Below are 13921 nucleotides of genomic sequence, written 5' to 3'. Positions count from 1 at the left end.
GTTATTTTTATGGTGCTTGCTTCAAAAATCTTTATCATCAAAGTCTTATCTCAATGTAAGTTGTGAAAATAGACCATGCTCGCGTGTATAAAGAGGACCAGAAGTGCCACGTTAAGATCCCCATGTGGTCCATTTAGGTGCCTTTGCGTCCCACCAACCCTCAATCTAGTTAACTATCACCAAAGGAGGGATAACCAAAAGGAAGAATTATATTCACTCTCAAATATAATGAATTGTGGTGTAGATATAGTTGAAAAATGTAAATCTTGTGGTTCTTTATTGTTCTTAATTATTTTCATTCTAAACATTGTTAGATCTAAGGATTCATGGCTCACAAATAATCCAAATCAACTCCCTTAATTACTCTATGTTTTATAAGCAATGTAACATAGAAGAAACAATACACAATTTGCATTGAATTTGCTTTAGAAAATCTAAGTGTGTGTTTGGTAACACTTCTAAAGTTTAAATGGAGATGATCCACCTTTAAAATTCAGACTTCAAACGTTTTATTTTCATTTGTTTTGTTTTAAATGTCAGACTTCAGAATCGAAATTCAAAAATTTTGAACCAGGGATGGGAGACACTAAATGAAACTTTTGAAGTCTGATTTCTAATTTCTAAACTTCAAACTTCTGAAGTGTTAACAAACATAGCGTAAATGTTGAAAGTAGATTAAAATTTATTTACAAAAGTACGAAGCAGCGGATCAATTTCCTGCTTTCTATAGTCGGACCAATGAAGAAGTCCATTGATTGAATGGTTAGAACCTTTTACTTAGTCAAATTTAAGAGGATGACCCATATGTAGATGGTGATCTTAATTGGAGAATCTATGTTTTATATAGAGTTAAAGTTGGAAGTCTACGGGTTGTGCTGTTGATTTCTAGGGAACTTATACTAGTTCATGATGTCATCATGGGTTGGAGACTGACATAGCAGCCAAGAAAAATTTAATCAAACTTGATAATCTGTTTTTTTCAACACCCGAAGCTTGAAAAAAATGAATATCCATTCCTATCAATCATGGTTTTAAAACTTGTTTTGACATCTCCTCCATGAATGAGACCAAGTCATCTCAGATGAGTTTTCCTACATGTTTGAGTCATCTGATTTAAAAATGAGAAATGAACCATGATTTTAAATATTGTCTGATATGTTTGACTTGTATATACATCTCGTTTTTCTATTTGTCTCGTTGGTGGACAATACCAAGATGTATCGGACGAGCAGTCTTGGTCTGCAAAGAGATTTAAAACCATGCTATGAATTCTATAATCTCTATTAATTAGTCTCCTCTTATATTTCTTGGACAAAACATGAAACCAACTTAAAACCTTGTAAAATGAGTGAAAACCAGTAGATTGATTTTGACTTTTGAATCTCCATATCTCCCAAGAGGAACTTGAAATACTGTGGTCTTGACCCCTTCCATGTGTGCCATTTATTCTTCAATGTAAAATCTAAGGAAGTGTCTCTTGGCCAAATATTAGGGTAGGCAAAATGAATCTTACTTCTCCTTCATACTTTGGACCATAATTTTAAAATTGGATTGTATTGTACTTGAATGTCAATTGAGATGAGCTGAGTCAAGTTGACTCGGATAAGTCAAATAAATAACAAGTTGTTAGACATTAACCGATGCAGTGATCGTACCGCACTACATTTCACTCCCCATCAGGGTCACATCACCCGATCGATGAACACAAGAACCAAACTTGACTCGCAAAGGGAGGCTGGAAACTCATAGTATGCTAGTAGCAGCTCGATCAGATGCTCAAAAAATGATGCGAGAAGTTTAGTGTTAAAATGATGAATGATGATAAACTGACTAAAAAAAGATACTCAACTGATGTGAAAAGCACATAGAACCATTGATTTGTAATTGTGTATCTCGAGAAAATCTTGTTGGAAAAATCTGCAGTTTTTCCAGATTTTTGTGACCGAATGGGTCTATTTGAGCTACGATTTAAGTGGGTCCCATTATTTATTTGTGGCGAGACCACTTGGAAACTTATTCTTTTCAAAAAAGAGAATAGTTTCATGTTTTAGTTGTCAAAAAATCCATTTGGGGTGAATGACAAATCGGCTCCAAACAACCCCTTTTATTCCTATCAGAAAGAACACACCTCTTGATTTTGAAGGGGCACATCCCTTGATTTAGAAAGGGCATATCTCTTGAATTTGAAGGGGCACACCCCTTAATTCAGAAAGGGACACATCCCTTAATTTAGAAAGGGCATATCTCTTGAATTTGAAGGGGCACACCCCTTAATTCAGAGAGGGACACATCTCTTGATTTCCATGGGTGCCTGTTCGTTCTGTAAGGATACATCTTTTGGTTTTGGGTTGTCTCTTAAGAGACACACATTTCCTTTTCCAAGAGACATTATGTCTCTTAGAAATATCTTTTCCCAAGAGACACCTTGTCTCTTAAAATTCTATAAATAAGTCATTTCAACCTCAGTTTTATTCACTCAAAAATTTTCTCTTCTTCTTTGCTGTTTAAACGTGCAAGCATTCTGTTTTACATTTGCATTCTTTGATAGTACAAACAGTAACGTTCGGTTCGCTAGACGTGTAGATTGTAGTGCTGCCTCTACACGTGTGATCGTTGTATCCTGGGAGACAATTGTTCATTGATCCGTGTGCACCAAGTTACGGGAACAAAATTGTCTTAAGGACATTGTGTTCAACACAAGCCTCGGTCAAACTTCTATTTGTTCATTCTCGGGTATCTACCGTAACAAAATTTCAACAAATCTATGATTTTCTGCACATGCCATGTCAGTTGAGTATGTTCGAATATTTTTTTTAGTAAGTTTATCATGACTGATAAAGGGCAAAAACTTTGAAGCAGTGAGACTGCTTCAAAGTTTTGGCAGAACCCTCTTCTTAGGATTTACACATCGTGTCTCCAAGGAGGTCTCCCAAATATTAATGAAAGCGTAAGGGTGCAAAATAAGTACAAAAAGATATGTGCCATGTTGCAAATAGGGTCAACCGAACCTTTGAAGCACGCAGGCCTGCCTGCATCAAAGTCGGACTCCTCATAAAATTATACTTTCCAATGGACAAAAAGTACTAGTGATATGGTATTTGCCTATACATTCCATTCAAATCAATATGATACATACCTGAGACATTGAGGAGTCAATGTTGCGTACCGATCCTGGTCGATAACTATATGTATCCACCCATATATACCGATATAGATCATGATCTCTCTTCAAGTAGGAATGCACATGTTATGCAGTATTAATTAAATAATAACAATTTCTGAGTAATTGTTTTTAGGAATTGATATATATATATATATATATATATATATATATATATATATATATATATATATATATATATATATATATATACACATATTTTTTTGGTGTTTTGAGAAAATGGACCTCTAGTTATCTACCCTGTCAACAGGAACCCTGAACACGTGAGCTGAGTACTGACACACAACAAAGAACATTGGAATTGAGCCTAACTACAAGCTCGATCACCGATGAAAGAATACAAACCACAACAATTTCTGTACTTCATGGACAGGACCAGCAATTAAAACAAGGATATAAATGATGAGGAGAATATAAGAAACTTCTTATGTTGAGCAAAAATGTAGTATACAAATCAAATCCCACATCTATACAAATCATAGTGTGTCAACCTAAGAAGGAATTAGTGGGGGTTCAATCCATCACAGGCAGGTTTCCTCGGTGGAGTTTGAAATCACCTAATTCCCAACAATTACACAGAAAAGGACACCAGGGACTGCCATTGAATCAATCACTTAGCCTAGCCACGAAAGAAAAAGGGGAAAAAAATCCATCTCGCACTATTTCAATAAATCAGTGAGTGTGAAAAGGGCCCTCCTAATGCATCTAAATCTAAGTGACCTTGTAGTCCATGAGACATTCATTTGAACTATTGAAGAGAAGAAATCCTGGGTTATGTTGAATGCAACCATGGTAAGGAGATGTGATGTAGCTTTCTTGGGATGTACTAGCTCCTAAAAATCATACTTTGTTCTCCCACTCATTAAGATAAGGCACAACATATCTGAAATGCCTGTGGAAGCAGATGAATTGTAGAAGTTCCAAGACTCAAGCATCAATCGTTTCCTTGATCCCTTGAAATGAACCACCTGTATCCAAAAAGTAATAATATTAAAACTTGGTCGAGGTGACCAAACAAGAACAAAGAAGAACAAAGAAAGAAAAGAACCCAAAACACCTATTACCAATCTTTTCAAATGGACCCAGACAAAACGAATTCCAAAGTCAAAATTCAACCTGATCAGATCATCAAAACCATCATAGATTTTTTTTTTTTTGTGGGGACTGTTTGTATTAATTTTTTTTCCATCCAGAAAAGTGTGATACACTGGCTGCTTTATGTTCAAAATAACCGGTGGATTGATCTTTTATTTTTCTCTTTTTCAACTTACAAGTCAGAGCCCATTGAATGGTGGGTCCCAAACATCCCGCACACAATGGGATCTGAGAATTCCCCTCCACACTAGGCTAAAGAATCACACCTTACCAACTAAATAAACAACACACTTCAGAATAGGGTTTAAGAACTAGTGCAGTTTACCTTAACATCCAAAGGCATGCCATGAAATTGTCCCGCACCCTCAGGTGGTGTCCAGTTGTAAATTGAGCAAGGTAAAAACAACACTGATGCTTCACGAATGTCCTCCAAAAAGGCTTGTGGTCTAGTAAATCTTTTTGTATCAAAGGAAGGAAGAGATTTTACAATCCAAGCTAGAGCCAATTGGTCTCCAAGCATTCGAGATGCTTTCATGTATTTGGAACTGTATATTTCCAGTACTTCTTGTAAAAAGACCTTTGCCCTGTAACCATATTTTTCATTCTGAATTCTTCGAGCGAAAAATTCACTTTTTAATTAGAAAAGAAGAAACGTGAAGAAAATTACCTTGAAATTCCATCAGGTGTTCCCCTTACTGCAATGAATCCTGAATTTAGAGGTTGATCTTTGTTGTTGCGGAAAGTGAGAGCAATTTGAAATTTTGGATAGTGGTGAAATATCTGTCCTAGATCATCAACCACTGCCATATCCGAATCTGTGAAGATGTAATGACGAATGTAGTCTTGCTTCAAAGAACTCTCCCCAAGCTTTATTTCTAGGAAGGCCTGCATAAATATAAGATCAACAATACATACACATTTAAAAAGAGCAGTATCCAGGAAAATATTTTCCTGTACCAAATACCCAATAATATCTTATTCTGTCATTTATTACAATTTGGAACTAAAACTTTTTGTATAATAAGGTATTTAAAGTACTGACAGTAACCTAACTGATAATGTGCATTTTTGGTACTTTTTTCTCATATCCTTTTTATCGCATTATTGGACTTTGATCACATAAAACTCCTGATTTACATGTAAATGATTTAGTCATGGTGATCAAAAGGCTAATTACCACATTTTCTGATAATTGTAGCATAACCATCCAATAAGGGATCAATTGAAGGATATGAGAAAAGTATCAAAAACATGCATTCTCACTAACGATAGACAAGTTACTACACCCCCATGAAGTGGGAATTCGGTGTCAATAACATATAATGTTCCCACCAAGTGGGACGATGTGTAAAAAGGAAATACTATTTGTCTCATTGGAAATTTGAAATAGGAATTGGAACACAAAGCACAATATAACCAAATGAATTGCAAGTCATGCAATTATGATGTATCCACTTGCTAATATATCAACTTCTGCCTGATACAAATGCACATTACTAAAACAAAAGAAAGATAAACTTCACAAAGATTCACATGTGACCAACTAAATCATTAGCAAGACATTCGCTCTCCTCATGAATGTGCCTACTCACAAATTTACAGGACAGTAAAGATTTTCGACTGGTGCAGAAATGCTACTTATCCATTGATGCAATATGCACTTACAATGTAAGATTTGATTCTTTGAAGCATCAACTTGTCTCGCGAATATTCACCTTTAATGGGAAATACAGTGACACTATTTCTGGGAATTGAAAGCTCAGAAGCTGGATCAGTGAGAATGATTATATTGCTTTTGGGCATTGACACCTACAAAAATTATATATACAATGTAAGTTCCAATTAATAGAAATGTGAGTTACATGGCCCTAACATTAATATCATTTTCTTTAAGCTTAGTGTAAGTTTGATTTATCTTCAAACAACTTTATTTAAAATCAAGCTGATAAGAACCCTAATCTGGCAAAAGGGAAGTACAAAAAAACAAAGCGGAATCCAAGTTCTCATCTCAAGAGAAATGCCTCCCAAGCAAGAAATTAAAATAGAGCAACATCTCATTAGTTTTTTGTAGGCAAGGGATGAAGGAAGTTATTGCAGATATGTAGAATTACTACTTGTGGACTTTTAACGTAACAAGCCTGCAACCTCAGTAACATCTCATTATTTATCTACTGTGACTTTTATAACTTGGAACATATACTAAAACTTAATGTGTCTGAGTTTTATAGCATTAAGTAATCATGCATGTACGTGCACCAATATATGTCATTATTGTAAAATTATTAAATCTATAATATATTAATGAATGACATTATAATGGTAATGGACCACCTGTATCCAAAAAGCAATAGTTAAGCAGAGAGAAATGAAAAAAGCTTATAAAAATGACATTGTAATAGTAATATATCTCCTGGATGATAGGATTGTGTATAATACGACTGTGATACCTTCCATAGGGAACACAACTCTCTAATTAGCAATGAGAATTGTAAGAGACTTCACGTCATGAAAATGATCTAAACTTCTCAAAATGCCATGATCTTAAGTGGAACACCTGTCTTCTAAGAAATGTAAATCCTCTGTTTGGACTTTAGACTCAGATTTCAATCAGTCCAAAGCTTTATTTGCAGCATTGTAAACCAGAAGGACATGAAGCATTAGGAAGAGCCTCAATGTCTCACAATGGTGGAAAATTGATCATACCAAGGCTATTAAAGCAAATGACCACATGATGATCTCCTGGTCCGCCAAAGCAAAGCATACAGGCTAACAAGTGTTCGTGTAACATTGCATATTTCCCTCTGAGCTGCAAAACTACAACAACTCAAACTGAGGTGTACTATGTCGATGCAGTTGGGTTTGTAATTATGAGGTTCCTTAACCTAAATGTACCCAGCATAAGTACCAGATGGCACTCCAAAGGTTGCAGATAAAAAAAACTAGATGTTTATCAAATCATTAGGACATGGTTAGCTGAAACATATGTTGCACGGAGTAGGTTGAACAATCGCAAGCCAAGTGGGTTTCATGTCAGTTCTGGTTAGAATCAAATTGGGCTAAGTTTGACTCCATTCCCTATGACATATGTTCAGGTTAGCATGGTCGGGAAACTTGAATGAACAATGCTTTTTCCTCTGGTCTATATATCTTAACAGTATCACATAGTCCCATCAGAATTGAATTTTGTTACTATTTGACTTGGGTCTGTTTCGGTCAACCCCAACCAGGTGAAAAACATGTGCATATATCAGGTGAGACATGCATGCATGTTGATACAGACCATGCATAACTAGTTGTCTACATCATACATGAAAAATGACGAAGGCCTCATCAACGAAACATTGTCAAGTCGGGGTGATTTGCACTACAACGCACATTTTTGAATCACTGGGAGAATGTTCTAAAGCATTGGAAAATATGCAAGTCTTGTAAATTTCAGTAATAAGTGGAGGTAGTACAAATTGCAATATCTTGTGAAACCTTGTAAATTTATATTTAGTACTTTTGACATAGCTAGGATGTAGTTGAATAAAGTTCGCAGGCACATAATTTTTAGAGACGCTTAGAATATCCAGTTGGCTTAATTTGGACCGAAGGAAGCAAAATACTCAAGGTTCAATAAGTGCATGAATTTTTTTTTAGTTTTTTTTGGTGTATGTGTGGGTGTGGGCGGGCGGGGGGTTGACATTACACTAGACATATTGCATACTAGATCGCAACAAAAATAAGTAGTCCCCATTTTCATTCAACAAAAAGACGTAATAGATCAGTGAGCCGAAAAATTGGCCTCGCTTTCCTATGCATAGAACCTCTTCACTAAGCTATACTTTCCTACAACATTGTTATAAATTGTGAAGTACCTGAATAAAATTAATGAAGATGTTCAGAATAGCCATTGACCTCTCCATTTTAGTATATGAACTGTTACCAACAGTCACCATATCAGATCTATCATCTGCATGCGTGGAGACAGATGTATTGTAAATGGTAAAGACACTTATAAAAGAAACAGTGTCTCTATACTTGGTGAAGCGAGACACGGTCGAAAACTGAGTCTTATTTAGAGCTTTGAGGCCTGCAGAAATAACATATAGAAAATATACATTAGACCATTCGGGTTGGTGAAATTGATGATTGAAAAAGGAAAAATATGATGAAGGCAAAGAAAGAGAAAAGAACAATGATACTACAAAGCTTTCTTCTTTCATACTCTTCTTCTGATTTTTGTGATAATTGCGTGGTTTACGAATATAAAAATGGGCTTTCAAAAACTAGGAAGGAAAAATCAAGAGTAAGCCACTCAGTAAAATCAACATTTCGAGTGATAAGCACTAGTTGAACAACTACTTATTAGATTACTAGGATTTACAAGACTTTCATAATGTCCCATGCTCAAGAACATGCAGTCAAAAAAATTATTTAAAATTACTAGTTAACAGAAAATTATCTTTTTAAGGATAGAAAATCCCATAATCCTTCTGCAAAACATGCCATGTCTCAAAAATGACATCCCAAGGAAGTCAGAGCCATATTTATAAGCAGAAATGCAAAAGCTGAATTCCATGTAAAATAACAGTAGAACGGAACAAACAAATGACAAAGGAATTAGGATTTAAAAAGCATGGTCAAACCATTATGCATTACAATCACTAAGTGACCCATAGACCCATCCATTTAGATTTCAAAATTTTATTGGTTTAACAAGAACGTTCAAATTTGGAAAATGAAAAATAGATAGAGCAATGTACCCTTACACATATTTTTAAATGTTAAATACAAAAATGGTTTAGTTCAATTTACAATATAGGGAAAAAAAAAAAATTCAAATAAACTTATATGCATGAAAAATATTTAACCAGCACGATAAAGTTGAAACTAAGAGATATATAATATTGGCATGTATCTAACAGGAGAAAATTTTAGAAAATAGTGCCTATGCTGCGTACAGGTTAATTCTCCAAGATTATCAGATATGCAAAATTTTGAATAACATTATAACAAATTACATAATCTTGATAATGAGAATGCTAGTACCTTGACATTGCAAGCGGTCACGCAAACCCCGACCAGCAGCTGGTCCCAGAACCAGATGATCAAATTTGTTCTTATGGATTTTGGGTAGGTAGTCTACATTTGAGTTATGGTGCAGTTCCAGAACTGAGAAATACAGAAAACTCTTCTTGTGAGATTCAACTGATACACAATAGAAAGATGAGATTTGAAACTAGAGGGTATAGAGTAGAAGGGCCAGTTCACCTGAGAATAGGTGAGGAAGGAAGAAAATGAGAGGAAAACAAAGTAGAAGTCGATCCCATCCATTGCAAATTCTCATGCCTAACAAATTGTTCTAGGAGTCTGTCATCTCAGATACCATCGCCAGTATAAGAAAGGATAGAAAAACATAGAATTTTCTCTAGCTGTGCCAATAGTCTGATGCCTCACCTTTGTTATAAAAGAATATATATCAAGATTTAGAATGCAATCACGAGAAAAACAAGTGGACATGATACAAGATATAAAAGCTAAATGGTGTAAAAAGAGAAGGGCTATATCTTTTGGATGGAAATCATTGCAATTAATCAAGCAAACTCCAACTATTCAAAAATCAATAGTTCACCAAAAATTCAAAAATGCATTGTCATTGACAAATAATGCGAATTGTGAAAATGAAAAATAGATCAAGAGTACAACCTTAAGGTGAGAGAAGACATAATAGGTACATGTGTTCCAGACCATTGTGCAAATCCATAAAAATGAGAACCAAATAAGGCTATTTGTATGTCTTCTTTTCTGAATAGTTTAGATTCGAGTTTTGATGCAACTCCAATACTGAGAAAAGGCAACCAAATGTTCTAATGGATCTTAAAAAATGACACAAGTGAAGGAAGAAAAGGTATCGACAATTCTCTACAAATTTGCATGTTACATTATTTTATTTTTTTATTTTGATAGGCCATTTTTAGGTTACAATTGCAACTATTGTGAACAAAAAAAATTTAGCGAACGGAAAAAAGATTTGTAGTGAGTGGCATTTCATTTTCTCAGCTACGTAAAACTCACATAAACATGCATGTGAAACTCTATTTGAAATCCAGCATTTTGAAAATCAATACCAATAGCCTTTCATCAGTGTCTAATTCATAGGATTATTTTGGTATGTAGTTTCTTACTCAATTAGGACTAAAAGAATGTCCCAAGCCAAGAACTAAAGAAACAAAAAAAGAAAGGCAAACTATCTATCCAACAAGGAAAGCGAATTTGGTTATAAGGACAGCAACTTCTCCATGCCTCAATCACAAACCGGTAAGTTCTTCCAAATCTCTATTTGTTCCAATATATTACTTTTTAGGATATATTTGTTTCAAGATCCCATATTATCCAACAGCTGCATTGTTCTTTTCAGAGCTGCTATTGACACCCCAACTTTTACTTATTACACCCCAATTTCTTAAATTATTTACAACACCTTTATTAAAGATTAAAACACACTCCAAACATTATAGAGGTTTGTCTCAAGTTATAATTTCAACATTACAAAACATCATAATACTCATTCAAAAATTTTAGTAGTTGTTTCCAATTATGATTAGGCTCATATAAAATCCTTAACCCAAAAAAAAAAAAAAAAAATCTAGCAAAACTTCGCATTTCCAACATTTTATGATTTTGTATGGTTAGTGTGCTTGGTATCACCTCTGAAAAATTAATGTAAAGTTTTAAGACTGCTTGGTTGAGAAACCTGTAAATTTTTATTTAAAATATATATATATATGGGTGGTGTTTGGAAGCCCTAAAGAGAGCTAAACATTGTGCCTAACGTTTTTTCAATGTATAGGTTAGAGGTTTCAGAATGGGCTAATTTTTTGTGAGTATGATCTCTGTGATGAGGAGATCACCATTTTTATCTCCTCACCAAAAAACAGTCCAATTTGAAGCTTCTAACCCATCAAAAGTGGTTTATAAAAATCGGACGGTCCACGATTCTTCAACTTGTAAACTAGGGTTAGAAGTTTTGGAATGAGCTGCATTTTTGTGAGGATGATCTCTTCACCATAGAGATCATCCTCACAAAAAAGCAGTCCATTCTAAAACTTCTAACCCTTATTTTCAAAAATGTTTGGCTCTCTTTAGGGCCTCCGAATACTTCCCTATATATATATATAGGGGGCTGTTCATGAGACATAAGTAAAAACATATGTAAAAACAATGGTTTTTCAAAATATGGGTTAGAAGTTTCGGATTGAGCTGATTTTTTGTGAGGATAATCTCAATGATAAGAAGATCACCCTCACAAAAAATCAACCCAGTCCGAACTTTCAAACCCCATCAAAAGTGATTTAGAATGTGGACCATTGATTTTTTACCAATAATTAGTTCAATAAATTATTATATATAATTTATAATAATCTGAGAAAAAAAGTCTTATTTTGACCAAATTAAATCATTTTATGTTGAATTCTAGACAACATAAATCTTCCAAGAACAATTATAATTGCAAAATTCTAATTTTTATATCTGAACCAAATAACACATTGGTGAGATAATTGCAAATAACAGTAAATTGGGTTCAAATGTAACCAACATAATTATTTAAGTGGTAGGAATTTGTTTCTAGATTCAGAAATCAACCCAAATTTCATTAGAGGACAATAATACATAGATGTAATCTAACCAGTGGACAATCCCCACAAAAGAAATCTGGGGTATTCAGTACTTGAGCAAATAAAAAATTTCAATTATAGAGCAAAGATCAAACCCTAATAACATGTTGTTTCAGTGAATTAATCACTTTTATAATCAACAAATTCGCGATTTTTCCATATCAGCCAACTTGTAGAAATCTAAACACACCCAGAGAAGAACAAACCTCATAAAATAAAATAATCAAAATTTCAAATTACAGAAGATGGGCTGACCTCAATTTAAAAGCGTAGAACAGTAGAACTGCATTGCTTGCTGATCCGAGAACGACCTCTCTCTACTATCTAGTCTCTTCCCTTCGTAATAAGAGCAACTCCAACGCAGTACCCTTCCCTATATGCATGAGCTCCCATCTGCCGAAATGGGTAATGGACTCCTAAGAGTCGCCTTCCGACCGTTGAGTCCATTTTTCTTTAAATTAAAACCCTAAAAATCAGAAATCTCCATTTTTATTCTCCATTAAGCTCCAACGCACTGATCAGAATCATGATTCGGATTCTCAGGTCTCTCTCTCGACTGATTTTGCGTTTTCTTGGTGAAGAAGGCGAGGATGGGTTAAAAACCATTGGTTTTTTTTTTCATTGACACCCCAACTTTTACTTATTTACACCCTAAATTAGTGCTGCTGTTGGCACTTGGCATACCAAATTTACATGTTTTTGGTTGCTGTTGGGCACCCAACTTTTACTTACTATTAGAGGTGCAACTTGGTCTGGTTCAAATAGAGAATCGAAGCAAACTGAATGTTTTGGATTGATTTGATTTAATTTATAATGAATTTTGATTCAATTCTGGATTAATATAGTAGAGAACCGACTAATTTGATTCGATTCTTAATTCATGTCTAGTATAAAATCAAACCAAATTATATTTTAATAAATTATACACATGTTTTATGAATAAGTTGATTATTATTCTTATGGATAAATTAATGATATTTTTTTGGATGAATGGATGAATGATTTTTTTTTAATTGATGAAAAGCTATTGATTTTTTTTCAATGAGTATATTACTGAATTTTTTTTATTATTGATGGATATATTAATGACTCATTATATGAAATTTCATGTTCATATTTAGTAATTTTTATTTAAAATGTGTTGATTCAATTAAAATTTTAAGATATTGACAATTCGTAGAATCAAATCGAATCAAACCGACCTTAGTTCAGTTCGGGTTGATTTGGTTCTATAACAATTTAGTTCGATTCCTATTCTTATTTAATGGAATCGACTTAGGTCGGTTCGATTTTAATTTAACCTCAAATCGAACCAAGTTGCACCGTTACTTATTACATCCTAAATTAGTGCTGTCGTTGGCAACCCAACTTTTACATGTTTTTTATTGCTGTTGGGCACCCCAACTTTTACCAATTTACAATCTAAATTAAATAAAAAAAATATTTAAAAATTTATAGGTAGTAGTAGTTTTTGGGTAGTATAGCTGGAGTTACCACCCCGTAAGGACCCATGATTACAACCCATTGTACAAAAAAGGTAAAATGCTGATTTAGGGTATTGGGTATTGGGTTGGAGTTGCTCTAAGAACCCGAAAACAATAATAAACCAGGTTTGATGTCATGGAATGTGGATATTAAGCTGTAAAATGAGCAATACATAGCCACGTGTCCATCGAGATACAAACTCATACATCTTAATGTTTGTGGTATAACTTTAAATCCAATTTTAGGAAAATCTTGAGCCTTACTAAGAGCATCTCTAATGCTAATGCTAAATTTGTCGTTAGTAATTTTATTTTTTAGACAATAAGGGTCATTTTGCTTAAATGGGCAATTACATCAACAATGCCCTCTAACTTATTTTTTATTTTTTAATTTTCAAAAAACAATTTATTTTAAACTTGATCCAAGGTTTTGAAAATGGACCGAACACCCACATAAATCTCAAACTTAAAATTGAAATTCAATGATGAAAAATAACTTT

At 34.0% G+C, this 13921-nt stretch overlaps 1 protein-coding gene across 3 annotated transcripts; it reads right to left on the bottom strand.

The window, feature by feature from the left end:
* Positions 1 to 3584: 3584 nt before the first annotated feature.
* Positions 3585 to 12522, bottom strand: LOC147389513 (polyphosphatidylinositol phosphatase). 3 transcript variants are annotated; one of them, XM_086418799.1, is made up of 8 exons: positions 12193 to 12522; positions 9533 to 9718; positions 9311 to 9433; positions 8137 to 8351; positions 5942 to 6085; positions 4944 to 5161; positions 4602 to 4860; positions 3585 to 4149 (listed from the first exon to the last, which is right to left on the bottom strand). In XM_086418799.1, the coding sequence occupies exons 2-8, from the start codon at positions 9606 to 9608 to the stop codon at positions 4015 to 4017; spliced, it is 1170 nt and encodes a 389-aa protein (XP_086274925.1). In that variant the 5' UTR covers positions 9609 to 9718; positions 12193 to 12522; the 3' UTR covers positions 3585 to 4014. The 3 variants fall into 3 exon arrangements, with proteins under 3 accessions (XP_086274925.1, XP_086274926.1, XP_086274927.1); XM_086418800.1 differs by having other exon boundaries at positions 9533 to 9713; XM_086418801.1 differs by having other exon boundaries at positions 9533 to 9631.
* Positions 12523 to 13921: the final 1399 nt, after the last annotated feature.

Source organism: Akebia trifoliata, chromosome 12, assembly GCF_017979445.1.
Source record: "Akebia trifoliata isolate Shusen 1 chromosome 12, ASM1797944v1, whole genome shotgun sequence".
NCBI lineage: Eukaryota > Viridiplantae > Streptophyta > Magnoliopsida > Ranunculales > Lardizabalaceae > Akebia > Akebia trifoliata.
The sequence above is the reverse complement of the archived record's forward strand: the minus strand, read 5'-3'. Positions and strand labels throughout refer to the sequence as shown.